Source organism: Aspergillus novofumigatus (genome assembly GCF_002847465.1).
Source record: "Aspergillus novofumigatus IBT 16806 chromosome Unknown P174scaffold_6, whole genome shotgun sequence".
NCBI lineage: Eukaryota > Fungi > Ascomycota > Eurotiomycetes > Eurotiales > Aspergillaceae > Aspergillus > Aspergillus novofumigatus.
In genome coordinates this window covers 2,077,822-2,096,234 of record NW_020194279.1, presented here as the reverse complement: position 1 = coordinate 2,096,234, position 18,413 = coordinate 2,077,822, and the positions used below count along the sequence as shown (strand labels likewise).

The 18,413-nt window shown below is 51.5% G+C and overlaps 8 protein-coding genes across 8 annotated transcripts; 5 read left to right on the top strand and 3 right to left on the bottom strand.

Annotated features, from left to right (window-relative positions):
• Position 1: 1 nt before the first annotated feature.
• Positions 2-2,246, top strand: P174DRAFT_423199 (transcription factor TFIIIC subunit TFC6; the record flags this gene model as incomplete). Its single annotated transcript, XM_024825114.1, has 2 exons — positions 2-1,346; positions 1,399-2,246. The coding sequence occupies 2 exons, from the start codon at positions 2-4 to the stop codon at positions 2,244-2,246; spliced, it is 2,193 nt and encodes a 730-aa protein (XP_024680656.1).
• Positions 2,247-3,153: 907 nt separating this feature from the next.
• On the top strand, positions 3,154-3,690 carry P174DRAFT_423198 (uncharacterized protein; the record flags this gene model as incomplete). The annotated part of the gene is made up of 4 exons (XM_024825113.1): positions 3,154-3,223; positions 3,275-3,432; positions 3,493-3,556; positions 3,596-3,690. 4 exons carry the CDS (start codon positions 3,154-3,156, stop codon positions 3,688-3,690), a joined length of 387 nt encoding a protein of 128 aa, XP_024680655.1.
• An 818-nt stretch (positions 3,691-4,508) lies between these two features.
• P174DRAFT_444085 (uncharacterized protein) lies at positions 4,509-5,690 on the top strand. The gene has a single exon (XM_024827996.1). The coding sequence runs from the start codon at positions 4,784-4,786 to the stop codon at positions 5,381-5,383; it is 600 nt and encodes a 199-aa protein (XP_024680654.1). The 5' UTR covers positions 4,509-4,783; the 3' UTR covers positions 5,384-5,690.
• P174DRAFT_444083 (uncharacterized protein) lies at positions 5,507-6,086 on the bottom strand. Its single transcript, XM_024827995.1, has 2 exons — positions 5,940-6,086; positions 5,507-5,886 (listed from the first exon to the last, which is right to left on the bottom strand). The coding sequence occupies exons 1-2, from the start codon at positions 6,061-6,063 to the stop codon at positions 5,813-5,815; spliced, it is 198 nt and encodes a 65-aa protein (XP_024680653.1). The 5' UTR covers positions 6,064-6,086; the 3' UTR covers positions 5,507-5,812.
• On the top strand, positions 6,027-9,601 carry P174DRAFT_444082 (vacuolar sorting protein 35). The gene is made up of 5 exons (XM_024827994.1): positions 6,027-6,425; positions 6,538-7,175; positions 7,237-8,249; positions 8,303-8,851; positions 8,910-9,601. The coding sequence occupies exons 1-5, from the start codon at positions 6,406-6,408 to the stop codon at positions 9,225-9,227; spliced, it is 2,538 nt and encodes an 845-aa protein (XP_024680652.1). The 5' UTR covers positions 6,027-6,405; the 3' UTR covers positions 9,228-9,601.
• A 425-nt stretch (positions 9,602-10,026) lies between these two features.
• On the bottom strand, positions 10,027-13,923 carry P174DRAFT_462543 (putative stress response protein Nst1; the record flags this gene model as incomplete). The annotated part of the gene is made up of 8 exons (XM_024830135.1): positions 10,027-10,208; positions 10,229-10,492; positions 10,555-10,671; positions 10,749-10,891; positions 10,921-11,293; positions 11,320-12,370; positions 12,446-12,675; positions 12,777-13,923. 8 exons carry the CDS (start codon positions 13,921-13,923, stop codon positions 10,027-10,029), a joined length of 3,507 nt encoding a protein of 1,168 aa, XP_024680651.1.
• A 2,016-nt stretch (positions 13,924-15,939) lies between these two features.
• On the top strand, positions 15,940-16,928 carry rho2 (putative Rho GTPase Rho 2; the record flags this gene model as incomplete). Its single annotated transcript, XM_024825112.1, has 5 exons — positions 15,940-15,974; positions 16,155-16,233; positions 16,313-16,318; positions 16,387-16,578; positions 16,641-16,928. 5 exons carry the CDS (start codon positions 15,940-15,942, stop codon positions 16,926-16,928), a joined length of 600 nt encoding a protein of 199 aa, XP_024680650.1.
• Positions 16,929-17,438: 510 nt separating this feature from the next.
• Positions 17,439-18,370, bottom strand: P174DRAFT_514424 (mitochondrial 54S ribosomal protein mL40; the record flags this gene model as incomplete). Its single annotated transcript, XM_024832077.1, has 2 exons — positions 17,439-17,938; positions 18,063-18,370. The coding sequence occupies 2 exons, from the start codon at positions 18,368-18,370 to the stop codon at positions 17,593-17,595; spliced, it is 654 nt and encodes a 217-aa protein (XP_024680649.1). The 3' UTR covers positions 17,439-17,592.
• Positions 18,371-18,413: the final 43 nt, after the last annotated feature.

Below are 18,413 nucleotides of genomic sequence, written 5' to 3'. Positions count from 1 at the left end.
GATGCCTCGTACACGCAGGTCCAACCGCCTATCTGGGGCGACGACCAGATACACAAGCGATCCGTTTGAGATTGTGGGAGTCAGTGATGAGTCGGACTCGAGAGAAGGAACCACTCCTTCTCGACGAAAAGCAAAGCAGCCTGCCCAAGCAGATGATTCCTCAGACGAGGAGTACAAAGATGTCCAGAATGAACAGGATGAAGTCGAAGAAGGCGAAGATGAAGACGTAGAGATGGTCGACGCCCCCGGCGATGATGATGAATTCGTCTCCGACGAGGAGGACGAAACCGATTCAAAGAAGCCCAAAAAGGCCGGGTTTTCGCGAGTCAAGAATCCCAGGCGACGGCATGAGGACGGCACTGTCGCTATTGCTGAAGATGAGACTCACTTCCGGGGGACGTGGAACCCCGGCGAGCATGTAGGAAAGCTGACCCACATGAAGGTGACCTTTGGATCTGACGAGAGGGATCTACTCTCCATGGCATATACACGGGACCGATGGGCCAAGGGCGTTGATTCGACGTTTCCTACGCGTTCTTCATTGAATGAAGCAGAGAAGTTTCCTGACTACACGTATGGCGCGACCTTTGGCGTTGAACCGGAGGAGGTCAGGAAGGAAAGTACTCGTGGTTGGGACTGGTACTACGCCGATGATGTTGGGGGCCGGTTCCGCAAGAGACAGCGGATCGAGAAAATAGGCGAGGAGGAGGCTCGCTCACGGTATATGGCACAGCAGGAGAAGAAGCAGACGGTATTAATAGGGCCAGTGGACGCTCAGAAAGAGTTCCGGCTAGGGCAGAATGAGTCCGCCAATTTCGGCGAAGCCTGGAAACCTGGGGCGAAGAAGAGTGGGACAGCAAAGACTTCAACAGAATCAAAGAAACCGCTACGCGAAGGCTGGCTGCTCAATCTGGGACAGAAGATTCAATGCATGGCTTGGGTACCCAATCAGTCCGGTCTCACGCAGTACCTTGGCGTCGTGGTGCCCATCACCAAGGAGCAGAAGGAAAGTTACCCAGACCCGTTGAAGAATCAAACCAGCCTCGCGTTCAGATCTTCTGCTCCTTACCCCTGTGCATTGCAACTGTGGGCGTTCAAAGCCAAACGAGAAGACAGCTTTACGAAGACCCTTGATATGAGCATTAAACCGAGGCTGCGGTTGGCTCTGTGTACCGACTGGGGTGACTTGCGACGAATCGCTTGGTGTCCTATGCCCCGAGCTGCGCGGGACGAGGATGACGAAGATCCTTTGAGGAACCTGGGTCTCCTGGCTGGAGTCTGGGGAGACGGCTATGTTCGAGTTATTGATGTTAAGCTGAGCCGGAACCCAAATGCCACAGAGTTCAGTAAGTAGACCAACAGAGGACAATTGATGGACCCTCAGCTGACGTTCTATAGACAAGGTCCACACTCCAGTTTTCGAGGCCAAGCCCCCGTCGACAGTATGCACATGCGTGGCTTGGCTTTCTCCCACTGACATTGCTGTTGGCTGTGCCAACGGCTTCGTTGCTATCTGGAGCATTACAGCCTCTGAAGAAACCTCTTCAACCTCTCTACCATACTTCTACGAACCAATCCACCGTACTTATATCCTGAACCTGGCGTCGGCCTACCCAACTCACCCTCACCTGCTGTGTACGACATCTATGGACGGGGAAACCCGCTTGACCTCGATCGTCGATTACCAGAAGGACACCGTGGAAACGACCCGTATGCGAATGGCGTCACCCCATGCTGCCTACTCTCCCTTGCTCCATGCATTCATCTCAAGCGACGAGAACGATTTTGCGCGACTCCTCGCCGTGCGGCGCTTCTTCACCACAACGGCCATGGCAAGGCTACCAAGTACGGTCTCCGCTCTTGCGCCGTGCAGCTTCTGGCACCCAAGCGTCCTCCTGGGCTGCGCAGGCGGCGAAGTCATCGCAACAAGCCCCATCCGCCGATTAGTGCACCCCAAAGAGAAACAGTGGCAGCAGACCTGGTTCACACACGAATGGGCGCGTGGGCAAGACGCAGACAGCGCGGGGACGAGTCGATTCATTGACGGCTACCGCGCTGAGAGCTTCAGTCTCTTGCGCAACATGGTGGGTGATCGTAGGATGGTCAACGGTACGATGATGATTACCATCTTTGACGAACCGAGACACGTTACTGCTTTGACGTGGAATCCCAACCAGCTGTGTGCGGGATGGGCCAGTGCTGGGTTGGGAAGTGGATTGATTCGGGTTGAGGATTTGGCAATCTAGCTGGGAGTAGTCTAGGTAGAGAGCACCAGCCTATAAGTTGCTGCTCTCTGTCACAAGTCCCTACGCTCTCCTAATTGATTCACTGGATCAAAGTTGCTGCCATGCTGATGACATCATATTCCATATTCGCATGTACCAAGTGTAGCTGGTCGCATGTTTGCAACTGCCTAAGGCGTGCGGAGCAAAGCAGTATGCTCAGCAGCAGATTTTCAACTGAAATACTTTGATTCTTAGTTAGATGCTGGATAAATCAGACAGGTATGTCTGGTACATCCGGTACATACCTATTAACTATCTCACAAAGTGTGAGAGAGAGAGGCAGTTAATAATAGTACTAGGCTAGCTCTTCAATACAGAGGTGGACGATATGCCTGGAACTCTGCCCCAGTCATTGGACTTTTCGTCGGTTTCTCCATCGTGATGACTGTGTTCATCCTCTGGGAGCTCCGGACGGGATATCAAGCCATGATTCCATTCTTGCTCCTAAGATCTCGATCTGTTATTTTCAGCATTCTGTTTGCATTCTTTTTCGTGGGACCTTTCTGTCATTCCGGTTTACTATCTCCCTGCATGGTTCCAGATTGTCAAGGCTGCAAGACCCCTTCAGAGCGGCATTATGCTCCTGCCTTCAGTTTGCACCCAGATTGCTGGCTCGCTTGTTTCTGGCGTAACGGGTAAGTCTGGTTCTGACCGTGTTTTTTCGTTCAGTGGCTGTGTGAGTCACCAAGGCTGACAGAATTGTACCAGCCAAGTTTGTGAGATACTATAATCTTTGGTTCTTCGCTGGCTCCGCTTTCCTTTGCATCGCCACTGGGCTGTATACTACCTTCACGATTTCACAACTTCATCGGGCCGTTTGATTGGATTTCAAGTACTTCAGGGCCTAGGATGTGGCTTTGCAGCCCAGATGGCTCTTCTAACAGTTCAGCATATCCTGGACGAGAAGTCCAAGCACGTCCTTTTTGCTCAGTACTTTGGTACCGCAGTGATGTAGAGCATCGGCGGCGCCATCTTCACAAACAGACTAGTGAAGGCGTTGCCTTGGCGCGCACTCTTGAGTGCTGAACAGGTCGAAATGCTGCTTGGAGCAGGAACCTCAAAGGTGCGAGAGACAGCTCGCGAGGCTTTCCCTCATCATTTGGACGACGTCATTATGGCTTACAATGAAGCGATCACAAGTGTTTTCGTAAGATGGTTCCCCGGATTTGGCTTCTTCTGAGCTTGATGACGTCTCTAATACCTCTAGTATCTTGCAGTCGCTAGAACTGCTTTGGCGTTCTTGCTCGCCGTTGGAATAGAGCGGAGAGACAGTACCCGGAACATTGTGAAGGGCATCTAACGACCGCCAGCGGGCGTGAAGTATGCCAACTACATGCTGATCACGAACAAAAACGCCAAGATACACCTTCCTCGCTCAGATGAGTGGGATGTACCTAATGCTTGAGTGCCAGCGCATGAAGACGGTCTTGATCCGCAAGCCTTTCATCATGTCTCATCGACTCCAGGAGACGAGGTTTTGACATGTGGCAATTGAAATGCTCGTGCTGAGAACTAGGATACTGTTGTCGAGGGGAACTATTATCATACTCAATGCTCATATGTACTAGAAATCTGTACACTGATCATTGTCTTGTGAGGATGATCCTGCTTAACACATTCTCAACAACTATTCTTAGAGACGTTGTCATACTTACGCCTATATTGTTGTGTACACCTCTGCTAGACACGCCTGATCAGCTGGGTCTTTTTAGGGCTCATCATATTGTCGATCTGCAATTGCGCTGGCTCTTTCTTGGTTCTGATCTGGGAGCCCGGAATTGATGCGGTGAGGACATGCGAGGCGACAATCAGCTCCAACCCTCTAGCAGTACAGTGAAGCAAATTGACTGCTGCCTATGATACTAAAGATATCACAGCTACATAGCTATCTTCCATACTTCATTTTGACTGGTCGTCCATCATGACGAATCTTCTATCAATAGCATGAGAGATAGAAGACCCACGAGCAGTGGATCCCGCCAGCCACAACAGCCGTCCGTCGATGCTTGGTCTGCACCACAACGTTAATGTTAATGTCGAGTCTGCTGTTCAGTCGATCATAATGATGCCAAGCAACTGTCGGCAGGATCAACATGCTCAAGATCGGCAGTTAATTGCTCCTGATGAGTGAAAAGTGGAAAAGGATGGCATGACAGCTTAGAATCATCGTGGCTGGGCCAGTGCGATGCGCTGCTGCCTTTTCCCAGCCTCCTTGTGTGGATGTCGGATGAGTGGATTGAAGGCGATGCAGGCCATGATGGCTGCCAGCCTGCATGATTTTTGGTATTCTTTTTCTGTTAAATCATGATGATGAATGTGTACATCGAGTTTGGCTTTGGTGATATATATTGTTGGTCACTGGAAGGTGTAACGGACTCTGAGTATCATCAACGAAATCTGTTTTGCACATAAGTATATTTCTTCGCAACGGCCTCAGATTTTACAGCATTTTATCCTATTCTGTTTTATTTTGAAGGATCTTTCTACCTTGCCTTAAGATGCATTTCTCTCCCGCGGCGATTCTCTTCATCTCCGTCCTCGGTGCACAAGCAGTGCCCCTAGCCTTCCCCCGACTAGGAAGCAACACACTCGTGCGCAGACAAGAAGAACCCTACTCAGTTGTTAATGTTGGCGGCGCCAATCCCAACGGCGTCGACACCAGCTCTGTTATTGAGACCCAGACCCAGACTGTGACCGCTCCCAGCATCCCTCAGGCTCCCGTGACTGTCACGGTTACCAATATGCCAACATCGACATCTACACCAGTCATCACACCCTCTTCGTGGGCCACACCTTCGTCCAGCTCATGCACTCCATCCTCAAAAAGTCTGTCAGCTTGGCCGACACCTTCGCCTGGGGATGACCATTCCATCTACCCTCGGAGTTCCAACCTGACTCGCAAGTCTTCTCTGCCTCCTAAGAGCTTCCGAAGATCGCTCTCGAGCACCAACAGCACCGGCCTTCAAGTTTTCAATGTTCGCAGCGACAATGCAACTGAGAGGGTGCCTATCTCAGCTCGCACTTTGTTGAACGGCACAGTCGCAGCTCGCAGCGGTCTCTTGGCGCGGGCTCTCAACCAGACAGGCCGTGTATACTAGACGATGCGCAGCTCACCTGCTCATCTGCTCGAGGAAATCTCGAATGAGAGCCCTGTACGAGTCACTGTCAGAAACAGCGTGGACTCTTCTCAGCGGCTGACATAATGACGGAAACGATTACTTAGATTGACGACTTGATGTGCCATGGTATATTTGAAACAGACATACGGCACGCTCATGACCTGCTTTCTGAGATGATTTCGGTTCATAGATTGTCCATTGTATTCATTTGGTTCCTGCACATATTGGTGTTTGAGAGAACGGGTATGTTACATAGATGGCGTCAATAGATAGAATGTGATTTTACTCAACATATGAGAGAATTCAAACCCCAACCCGTTATACAGTGCAAGCATCTTCGAGAGCCCCATCGATTATTGGAGAAAGAGCCACCGGGCAATACGTCCGTACGTGAAGGGGGACGAGCGATTAATATCTCGCATCATCCATTCTTCCAGGTTTCGAAGTTGGAATAGTGGAGGTAAAAGTAGTTTGATCAAAACCTTTGAATATATTCAATTGATGCTGTCTAGTGTGGTGGATTGCGGCAACGTACTCAGAATAGCTCTGCCTAGCACCGTCAGTCCACGTTGGCAGCCTGAGGCGGAAAGAAGCTCGTGCGACCCGCGATGGCCTCTTGATCTTCTCCATTTCGCAGACATCTCCACAGGGCCAGTCATTCTGCGATGGTCTGTTCTCTTTAAATGGACTGATTAACTGATCGGAATTTTTTAATAATCATCTACATCTATACCTCTCTACAAGTACTTTATCCCCGCAACCGTCATTGAAGCTTCGCCTCCGCACCCCCTCGTCCTCTTCCTCGGCCAGGTGTTTACCGCCTGCATCCATCCACGGAGACAGCCCCGTCATACACCTTTCGAGTCTAATCGGTCAATTCCGTCATGGCCAGTCCAGTATCCCCTCCGGAGGACCAAAGTCGTCTCCTCGAGGAGGCCCTCGGAGTGGTCCGACAGCAGTCGCATATGATGCGGAAATGCCTGGAAACTCCTGGGAAACTGATGGATGCGCTCAAGTGCGGGTGAGTCGATAGAGGCTCCCCAGTTATAGCGGAGTTCCTAGAGCGACATTGCGTACTTCTGCGGAAGTGAAGGGTACAGATCAAGCTAACGGCGATCGTCAATTGCTTCCAGGTCGACGTTGGTTTCCGAACTACGAACGCCCAGCTTAGGTCCCAAGCAATACTACGAATTGTACATGGCGGTTTTCGATGCGCTGCGACATCTCTCCGTTTACCTGAAAGAGAACCATCCCGTCAACCATCTAGCCGATCTGTATGAGTTGGTTCAGTATGCAGGCAACATCATCCCGCGGCTCTACCTGATGATCACGGTCGGCACGGTGTACATGTCGGTGGAGGATGCCCCGGTCAAGGAGATCATGAAGGACATGATGGAGATGAGTCGAGGAGTGCAGCATCCCATCCGTGGGCTGTTCCTGCGATACTACCTGTCCGGACAGGCCAGGGATCATCTACCCACGGGCTCCGGGGACGGGCCCGAAGGCAACCTGCAGGACTCGATCAACTTCGTCCTGACCAATTTCGTCGAGATGAACAAGTTGTGGGTGCGGTTGCAGCATCAAGGTCCCTCCCGGGAAAGGGAAAAGAGGATGCAGGAGCGCCGCGAGCTGGAACTGCTGGTGGGCAGCAATATCGTTCGGCTTAGTCAGTTGGTCGATCTCGAGCGCTACAAGTCGGGAATCCTGCAAGCGCTGCTGGAGCAGGTTGTCCAGTGCCGCGATGTCCTTGCGCAGGAGTACTTGTTGGAAGGTAGGGAATCTCTGCTACCAGTGTGTCTCTTGAGCAGTGAGCTCATGCTAAGTTGCTCTAGTGATCACAAAGGTCTTCCCCGATGAATTCCATCTCCATACGCTTGATCTTTTACTCTCGGCAATTTCTCGTCTCAACCCGCACGTTGACCTGAAGAAGATCGTGATCGGACTCATGGACCGTCTATCGGCCTATGCGGCCCGGGAGACAGAATCCACCACCGACCCCGAAATACGAAAGCAGAATGAAGAAGAAGCCGTCACAAAGTTCCTCGAAAATCTGAAGATCGCGGAGGAAACTAAGAAGGCCGAGGCAGAAACGACCCAAGAGGCCTCCACAGGCACAGCTCAAGAGAACGGCGTTGAGCAGCCGTCAACCGAGCCGTCGAAGGAACCCTCGAAAGACACAAATGAACCAGAAGCAGAGACCCCCAAAGGCGAGCAAGTGTCGAATGCAAACGGCGAGAGCGATGCAAAGCCTGGCGTCCCAGCAGATGTCAAGCTATACGCCATTTTCTATGACCAGGTGGTCAATCTGATCAAGACCCGGGGCTTGCCAATTCAAGATACCATGGCATTACTAGTGTCCCTTGTTAACCTGGCGCTGAATACCTACCCTGACAAGCTGGAGTATGTGGATCAGGTTCTCGATTTCGCTACGCGTGAGACAGCCGAATACGCTGATCATGCGGACCTGCACGCGGCGCCGACCCAGCAAAACCTCCTTCATCTTCTCCTCGCTCCTCTTCGCTCTTATGTCTCAATCTTCACAGCATTGGCATTGCCCCATTATCTCCCGCTCCTGACCTCTCAATCCTATCCCACACGACGATCTGTGGCTGGCGAAATCGCCCGGAGTCTGCTCAAGAACCGAACCCTGATCACAACAACAGAGAACCTCGACCGCGTCCTAGGGGCATTGAGAGTCCTGATCAAGGAAGGCTTGCAGCAGGCTGTCGGCTATCCTGGTTCCCAGCGACGAGGCGGAGAAACGGATGAGACCATCGAAGAGCAAGGATGGCTCGCTCGGTTGGTACATCTGATACAAGCGCCGGAAAACGACGTCCAATTAAAGGTACGTTACTCAGGGGCTAGACTGAGATCAGTTCCACCACTTACTATTCATAGCTCCTTCAAGCCACCCGCAAAGCGTATGCCGACGGCAACGAACGTATCCGATACACAACGCCGGCCATTATTACTGCATCTATTCGACTGGCGCGTAAACTCAAGTCTCGTGAACATTACGACGACAACTGGCAGTCACAATCCTCCGCCCTTTATAGGTTCATGCACCAGTGTGTAAACAATCTCTATCAGCGCGCCAACCCTGGGTGCGCTGACCTCGCACTGCGCCTGTTTGTGATGTGCGGCGAAGTGGCCGACCAGACGGGATTCGAAGAATTCAGCTACGAGTTCTTTGCACAAGCATTCACCATTTACGAGGACGCCATCAGTGACTCGCGCGCACAGTTCCAGGCTGTATGCATCATCGCCGGAGCGCTCCACGGCACTCGAGGTTTCTCCAAGGAGAATTACGACACCCTTATCACCAAGGCGGCGCTGCACGGAAGCAAACTGCTCAAGAAACCTGACCAGTGCCGTGCCGTGTACCTTGCCAGTCATCTGTGGTGGGTAGTCGAGAACCCCCAACGAGGCGAAGAGGACCCCAAGAACGTATGTCCACTCTATCCCCTTGCTCCCATCTTCATCGCAACTAATGTAGTCCACTCAGCTCTACCGCGACGGCAAACGCGTCCTTGAATGCCTGCAGCGGGCCCTGCGCGTCGCAGACGCCTGCATGGACACCGCCGTCTCCGTTGAGCTATTCGTCGAGATCCTCAACCGCTACGTTTACTACTTCGACCAGCAGAACGAAACCGTCACCACCAAGTACCTCAACGGCCTCATCGAGCTCATCCACTCCAACCTGCAAACCAACGAGGACGAGCCGAATCCCAGCCTCGAGGGTCCAAAGCGCCACTTTCAGCGTACGCTGGAGTACATCCGCTCCAGAGACTACGAGGGCGTCGTCACGGATCCGAGACAGTGAACTTGTCCAGACACCTTGGTGATATTCGTGCCTGGAAATGATTATATCATGTATGAATCGTGAAAGCGTGCTTATTCTTGTCTTTTTTCTCCTCTGTATCTGTTTCGCCGTTTCCTGGCAGCTTTGATATCAGCCGAAGCTTGTACTGAATGTGAATGAATCCCGAGACGCTTGTAACATTTTCCCCTGACTGGTCTGTTCGGATCCATCGATATAGGTACAGCGTCGTTCTGAACATGGTATATAGTCTTTCCTTTTCATCCCGTGCTAGGTGACTGAACGAATTGTCACGGTAGGCCGTCAAGCGCTATCAGAGGTCACTATACATTTACCTTGCCGTTTACATACTGCGGCAACTACAGCTACAGGTAGAATAAAATTCATGACTCATCGATCGAAGCCGACCATGCAATTGAATTGGCACGGAGGATATGTGTGCTCCATGGGAATCGCCGCATCATGCGCAATAGGACAATAGGACATACAGAACATAAAATGCCCCAGAACAAAAAAGAAGATAAAAGAAAAGTTGATGACTCGGACAAACAGACAACAGTCCATGACGCGAACGGAGAAGACGTGAGACATGACGCTTGACGGACGTGGAAAGTGGTTATGAGAATGTAGGGATAATGGCGTATGATCAGCGAGTAGAGGAGAGGAAAGGAAGGGAGGAGAGCCATTTAGTCAGTTAATCGTCCGGAGCGCAGAAGTCCGATAATGATGATGATGATGAAAGTGCAAAACAAACATGAACCCCATTTACACCCCGTTAGATGCTGGACCCAAACAAACGCCTTTAGAAACCCATTGGTGGAGAAGAATACTGGCGCAGCACTGATGGTGTACCAATTCCGCCAAACGCTGGCACACTACTGCTTGGAACTGGGCTGCCAATCTCCCCGGGAACGATGCTGCCCCTGTGACCTGAAGCGGCACTGTTGTTGTCCGGCTCGAACTTGACAAACTCCCCGTCTCGTCCTTTTTAATCGAGAAGCTACCCCCACCATTCTGCGTGTTGCCTTCCGTATCGCAAATATCTAGCATCTCTTTCAAGGAGATCGAAGGCTCGTTTGGTGGCCTCAGCTGCTCAACCTGGCGAAGAACGAGGTTCACGTCATGATAGCCGCCCGCACCCTTGAAAGGACTCATAGTATTGAGCTGTTTACAGGCCTGGATGACTAACAGCCGGATGGCGACAGGCCGGGATGTGTGAGCACGGTGGTGGCCTCCGGACCCAAATGCGTTGTTAGACCAACCGCTCGCTATGATTTACGTCAGTATTCGCTTCCATGTAAGGGCACAGGATTTCGCAGAGCAAACTGACCGTGTCCAGTTCCCCAAGTCTGAGCACTGGGAAAAGCAGACGTCCCGAAAGGGATCTGTGCACCCCATGTGCCACCGCTTACTGCAGGACTCACCGCGAAATTGGTGTGCTTTGATGCTGATCATATTGTTAGGATATCTGTCACACTATACAGTTCCAAAAAGATACTGTGGTCTTATAGCCGAAGAACTTACCACTGAGGGGATCCGGAAACAGAGATGGTCCACCGAAACTGGCCCGCGCCGGTCCTGGAAAAGTGCCGGGCGCTGTAGCGCCTGGTAGCGACTGCGACAGATTCGAGGAGAGAGCAACATCAGTGTCATCAAGGAGAGCACTGCTACCAAGATGGGCGCTCAAATCATCCACATCTCGTTGTGTGGTGCGATCACCCCCTTCTGTTGGTCCTGTTGGGTGCTGGATGGCCGTTTGATAGGGCTGGGCCGAGAGATTGGCATAGGCTGTGCGTGATTCTCCAGAGGTGACCTCTCGAATGAGCCGGAGGGTTGCCTGGAATGGCGGTGGGGCAATCCACCCTGCGGCGTGGAGAAAGCTCCAGGAATCTGCTGGCCATGGAACGCAAACCCTGGTCCGGGCTCAAGCGGGAATCCGCGCCCAGGCGCCATTGGGCGTGCTCCATTGATACCTGGGGGTGCGGGGATTCCGCTTGGTGCTGGATAGCCACGGAAAGGACTGATGAAAGGTCCCGAATGCGGCGGATAACTGGGCAGATCATGTCCAACTGGTGGTCGCGCGACCATTCCAGACAAGCCCGGGGATTAGGTGGTATTCCGTTGACGCTCGAGAATCCAGGAGGAATGGATCTGCCTAGTGAGGACAAGGGCGTAGAAGGCTGAGGTTGATGAAGCATTGCATGTAGTCCGTGGCCTTGTTGCGAATTCCCACTGGCAACTCCCGATGACTGAGACACAGGCATCGAACGAGGAGAAAGGGAGGCCGGCGACAGGTCGGTGCTAGGGGCTTGGGAGTGTGGCGAGGAGGAGGAATGAGAGTCTTGTTGGGATGGCTGACGGGGTCTGGCAGGAGTAGGAGCTTTAGGTAACACAGGTGTTGCGGATGGGACATGCGGCGAATGAGCGACAGCCGGGGAAAAGCCCTGAAGATGATGTAAATTCGACGGAATAGGGACAGGTCCCTGTTGCGACGACCGTTTGACTTGATCATCACGCTTCTCCTGATCTTTGGCTTCCTCTCCGCCCTTTGCTGTATCCTTCTTGGCTTGTTCCTCCTGAGCCTTGCGATCGCGCTCTTCCTTTGCCTTCTTTTCCCGCAATTCGCGCTCTTCTTTTTCTTTCCGCCGGGCCTCTTCGCGTCGTTTCTTCTCCTCGCGCTGCTTCCGCTCCGCTTCGGCCTGTCGCTCTCGTTCCTCACGCTGACGTCGAAGCTTTTCCGCCTCTTTGCGCGCACGCTCCTCTTCTTGGGCCTTCCGTTCTGCTTCTTTCTTCTTCCGCTGCTCCTCCCGTTTCTTTCGCTGTTCCTCAAGTTTCTTCTCCTGTTCCGCCTTGGCAGCTGCTTCCTCTGCAGCCTTCTCCGCTTCCCGGCGCGCGCGTTCCTCTTCCTTGGCCTGTTTCTGAAGTCTCTTTTTGTCTTTCCGTTTCTGCGCTTCCCGAGCTTTCTTAGCATTTCGCTGTTCGTTCCGAGTCTCTTCCTCCATAAGTTCTTCGATCAACTTCTGTTGCCGTTGCTCGGCGACCTTTTCTCGGTATGCGGTCAGGACGCGTTGCTCGAACATTCGGGCCGCAAATATTTGAAACATTCGTCGGCCTTCTTCCATGCGTTGTTCTTCTGTCATGGCATCCTGGAGTAGAGGTTAGGGGTGAACTAAGAATAGTGGTCGAATACCACAAAGGGGGGGAACAACTCCAGGGCAGACCATTTCATCTTCCTCGTAATCCTCTTCCTCTTGACTGTCATAGTCCTCGTCTTCCTCGTCATCGTAATCTTCGTCGTCGAATGGACCATGATTGTGACCGCTATGAAGGGATTCGTGTGCAGCAGCTATGCCGTACTGGGTATCTTCTTCGCGTTGCATTCGACGTTCGGCCAACTGCTCCATCATGTCGATGAAGTGTTTCCCATCATTCTTCAGTAAATCGTCTGCAACTGTAAGAATACCATCTATCTCGGAGAGCGAGGGGAAAAAGCAAGAAATCAGTACAGGATTCCGTTGGAATGTTCGAAAGCTGGCGGCACATCAGCCTTACCTTTAACAGTTAAGCTATTGCCGAAGGCAAAGAAATCTGCGCGAGCTGCACGAGTTTCCTCGTCTTCTTCGTCAAGTTCTTCGTCACTGTAAGGCTCATCCCCGTCATCTTCCTCCTCATCGTAGTCCTCCTCCAAATCATCATCTTCTTCTGTCAGTTCATGAATGCGACCTCGTGAAGGATGGAATTGGCCTTGCGTTCGGGTATGTTGACCGGGAGATCGTAGTGGAGGTTGGTACAACCGTGGAGGCGGTACCATAGGGGAGCCTTTTTCAAACGATCCTTGATTGTGATTGGCGTACTGTTCAAGCTCTTCGTAGTAGGCATCGTAGAGAACCTCGAGCTCCTCCTCGATGGCCGTTCGCTTTCGCCCACATACGGTACAACTGCACGAATGGCGTTGTTGCTCCTTCATCTTTTTCAGAACGGCATCCTTTTCCACCTTGACGAGCTGCCGTCGCTCCTCTTCTCCTAACTCGAGCCAGAACGTCTTAATATTCTCACGTTCTTCCTGAGTAGATGTATTCCAAATACTGCGGTTTTTGGCAGGCTTCAGAATATTGTGAGACGCAAGATGTGAGGGGAGAGGCGGCGGCAGAGGGTGCGACATAGAAACGGAAGGAGTGGACATGGGAGTCGACGTTTCGTCTCCTTGCGCCTGAGAACCATTACGCGCTTTTTTCCCTTTCTTTTTCTTCGATTTGCGGAATGTCGATTTCTGAGAGTTCTCCGTGCCGTTCGGCCCTTGGGGATTTTGTGAATCAACGTGCGCGTCCACCGAATCCTGACCATCCTTATGATATGCGTCACCGTTCGTGGGCTGTTCGTGGTCGGGTCCGTCAGCGCCACCATCGTCGGAATGGTAACATTCTGGATTAGCGTGGTTGGATCCGTTCTGAGTAGCGTCGTCCGTCGATACATGTCCGTTTGCTAGTTGACGCTCGGCCAGGCGAGCTGCCTGTTTTTGTCTGCGTTTCTGCTTCTTTCGGTTTACCGGTGCGGAGACTGTGTCTGACGGAGAGGAAAGGTGGTGGTCTTTCGGCGCGTGAACGTCACCGTTTGTGGTGGGCGCTGAATGAGCAGTTGTTGACGAACTGTTCAGCATTGTGGAGTTTGGAGAATGTTGTGTATGCGGCGCAGGAGCCATGAAGAACGAGTTCGCAAAGATATCCGCTCCCCGAGAGTAAACAAGATCGTCGAGAGGTAAAGCGGGCCCAAAACCCTAGCTGTCCTTGATACTTCCACTTCCAAAACCAAAAGCCTTGCTAGAGCAAGATCAGCAAGGGTAGAGTACAGCCGAGCGCAGCAGAGCTCACCGGCGAGCAGTAAGCGGAGTAAATTGCGATCAAGAGAGCTGAACGAAGAGGATATCCGATGTCAGCAGTCCCTAACAAGGGTGCGATAGTTGCGAGTGAGAGGTGGGGAGTTAGGATAAAGAGAGGAGATCCTGGGCGGACAAAATGGGGAATAATGAGGGCGGAAGAGGGGTGGAAGAGAACCCTTTGGCCGCACGCAGGGGAGGCGGGCAATGTCCAAGTTAGGCGACTGAAGAATATACTCCGTATTGCAAGTCCCTCCGGGGTGACAAGGAGGGGATCTCGATAAGTATTAGGATCTAAATGGGAGTTGGGGGAACGAACAAGCGCAGCCAGAAGCGGGATGGGGTTTGAAAGGCTGGCTGCCACTGGAGAATGGCGATGGATGATTGATGGGCTTTGGATGGTGGATCTTGACGCCGTCTGGATGGCTGGCGTGCCGCTGGCTGGATAGCCGCCGCAAGCGAGATGGAGGCCTGGAGATTTGGGCATTAAAAATTATTCTGCCTGAGGTATCCATTACAGTTTTGCTCTCCATCCGTTTACTCAACTACCGGAGTTCCCTGAGGTACCTTAAAGGTAAGGTAGGTACCTACCTCCTTGATATACCGTTTAAGGTACCCAAGCAGATGAAATCAGATAAAGTAACTTTCTTAGGTTCCAGTCTATGATCATTCTGCAGACAGGCTAGAAGCAAGGCCATGTAAATTAAGTGACATATGGCATACCAAGCATTATAAAGCAAGGACAGTCTTGAAAATCATTCTGGAACAATCTTCGTGACTGCCAAATTCACGAGCAATTGTTCATGTTGTTGCTAAGATAGGTGTTTGGACTAGATACCGGACTGGCCGAAGCATGGTCTTGGTATAATTGCCCACTGTCGTCGAGGCCAGTCCCCTCTTTGCTCTAGGCTCTATCTAGGTAGCTCTATCTATAGTCTAACCTATGCGATATTAGGTATTATTTACTTCTCCGTCTCATCTCTCTCTCCACATGCATCCATTTATAACAACAGTTATGATTCGAATGGGAAAAGATATAGCACCTAGTGTAGGCGATTTGAGACAATTCTTTAATAAAGCCATTATTTGTGGGAAGATATGGCCCATGGGGTCTCTTCAGCTGCGCCAACTACGGGTCGATCCCATCCTTTGCTTTGATTAGCATTTTATAAATCGGCTGGGCTTTCGGCGAGCTACATTTGTATTATTTAAAGCCTTATTACTTCTCTTCTCGTGACTTCTCGATATTTGTTCTTATTGTTATCAGCATCATCTTCTCTCCCTCTTTCTGTAAGTCGGGGTCGTTGCGGAATAATAATAGGTACCTCTTGGCCTACCTGACGTCTGTACTGTACTGTATACGGAGTACCGCCGGTAAGGTTTCTTACCTTACTTTTGAAACCAAACTGGTATTACCAAGACATCCCCACCAGAAGGGGAAAGTGGTAAACTCCTCCCACTTCCCCCGTGTTGGTCGATCATCAATTGACTTAAAAGTCCATCAGCCTCACCTCGACCGCCTTCCAGGACAACTAATTCTCAAACTCGTTATCATCCTCTCTTTCACTCAAGCAATTTAGGGGGAGGCGGCTATTATTTTCTACCCGAAGAAGCAATTTCACCACCTTCTTCCATTCGTTTCGTCGCAAACCGTCCGGTCATTCGGTATTACGGTCAGATCTTACGGTTGCCTGATTCCGCTAAGTTTCGATATCAGCCGGAGCTGAACAGTGAACAACGCCCTCCCCTTGTCGTTTCCCCATCTAGAATACCTTCGCTCGAATATCTTCCACACTCTCATCTTCGAAGGGAGCCGTGTCTCTCGGTCATTCGTGAGGAACAATGGCTCAACAACAGAATGACAATGTGATGCGGAGGTATGTACAAGGCCCTTCTGGTTGCTGCGGTGGATCTCTGTGGTCCACGTCCAGGTCAATACAGGCGGTTTCCGGCCGCGTTAGTCGCACCATCCTTGTCCTGGTCTGGAGGAAGCAAGCCATGATCTCGAATTGGCATTCTCTCAATGATACAATATGCTGATCTCGTCCTCAATGCAGAAAGCTGGTCATTATTGGGGATGGTGCTTGCGGGAAGACTAGTTTACTGAGTGTATTTACGCTTGGTTATTTCCCAACTGTGAGTCCCTCATCCGGATGTTATCTCATAATTTGATACTGGTTTGTGAACTGTGGCAGCTAATGTATTCCGTTTCCAGCACTATGTTAGTACTCATGCATCCTTAATGCGCTTCCCTTTCGCCAGGAATATAGCTTCTGACCGTATCACCAGGTCCCCACAGTATTCGAAAACTATGTTACGGACTGCAGAGTTGATGGTCGATCTGTTCAGCTGGCTTTGTGGGATACTGCAGGCCAAGAAGACTATGAAAGATTGCGGCCACTCGCGTATTCCAAAGCGCACGTTATTCTGATAGGATTTGCTGTGGATACGCCGGATTCCTTGGAAAACGTAAAGCACAAGGTTCGTTCATGTTGGAATTCGCCAAGTGTCGTTACTGGTCAACTCACTAGTTCCGTCTGCAGTGGATTGAAGAAGCAAACGAGCGATGTCCCGGCGTACCCATCATCCTTGTCGGATTAAAGAAAGATTTGCGCGAAGATCCTCTGGCGATTGAAGAAATGCGGAAGAAGTCCCTACGCTTCGTCACATCCAGGGAAGGAAGCGAAACTGCCACGCAAATTGGCGCCAGGAAGTACCTCGAATGCTCGTCGTTGACAGGGGAGGGAGTAGACGACGTTTTCGAAGCCGCTACGCGAGCCGCCCTTCTTACATTCGATAAGCGGAAGACCTCATGTTGCATCGTGCTATGACATCCGATGGTAATACGACCCTAGCTGCCACGGACTCATCGGTTCAAGCTTTTATTTTATCGGATCTCTCAAAAAGAAGGAGCAGAGGTGGATCATTTGGTGGTCGTTGACTGATCATCGCAACTTGCATTACTGGCGTTTGGGAGGTTCTCTGTTGATATTTTTCTTATTTTTCTCTTGCGCTGTCTTCCCTAGGGTATATCATCCTGCTCGCACTCTCCTTTACATGAACACTTGCACTCCGGATTCCCCTCCTTTGGTATACTTCCTTCTCGACTTTGGAGCGCTTTGTCTCGTTATGATTCTCCCTGCGCCTCAACTTTGCTTCTTTCTTTTATCCTTCCTATATTCATTCCCTTTTCTGATGCTGTCTAGCGTCTTTTGCACTTCATCTATGTCTTATATCCAGCATTTTGACACATACTGAACATGCTGATGTCAATTCCGGCTGTACGTCATGCTCGTGTCCGACCTGAGCAAGAGCGAGGGCAAAAATCGCACAATATAGTTATTGGCTTCAAAAACAGTCTATATCGGTGAATCAGATGTCCATGAACCTAAACACTCAGAATCAAAATGACCTATAGTACATGCCAATACTTACAAATAGACTCAACAAACCAGCCTTTCCATTGACCGCCCACCAACGTAAAAAGGACAATGCCTAGTATTTCTTCTCCATACGCTTCCACTCATGATTCCACCCCTCCTTACTCGGGCCCTCGGTCTGCATCCGGCCATACTCAATCGGAAACATATCCCTATACACCCTACGCTTATTCATCGAGATCCGGAACAGCTTGCCCCCATCCCCGGCGCCCGTACGGAGCTCCTCGCACGCGGCGTTCATCGCCTGCCACTGGCGCTGCAGCTCGAGCTGTCTCGCGCGGCGCTGCTGCGCTTGGTACAGTTGCCAGGCGCGGTGGATGGTCCAGTGCCGGAGGTAGCGGGTTCGCGAGAAGCGGAGGGGTCGGGGGTGAGCGGGTGCCAGAGGAAGTAGCGGATTAGCGCTGTGGCACGTTAGTAACCGCATTGCATCAATCCCCGATTCATTCCCGTTTCTGGTTCCTGTCGGTGCCTATCGGCGAGGTGTGGTCGTGGTTCGGGGGAAAAAACGCCCGGGGAAAGTATGACTTACTGATTCTTTTATCGCCGCGAGGGGCATTTTTGTTGCGTTTCAGTAGGGCGCTTGTTGTTGAGAAGGGCCGGGTCCCGATGACTGCTGATGCTGATGCTGTGGGTTGCACAGGAGCGGTGGGTTGGCGTATTAAGAGGTCGCTGCTGAGCCGGCTGATGGCTGGTCGGACGGGGGTTTGGGAGAGACGGATTCTGAAGACGTTCGCCAGGGAGGCGAGGATGGGGGAGAGGGGTCGCATTGTGCGTGGTGAGTGTTGGGTTGCGTGAGGTAGACTAGCTGGGCTGGTGCAAGTGAAGGCATTCATTTTGGTTTTTGGCAATCGGCGGCGGAAAGTTTGATTAGCCGCG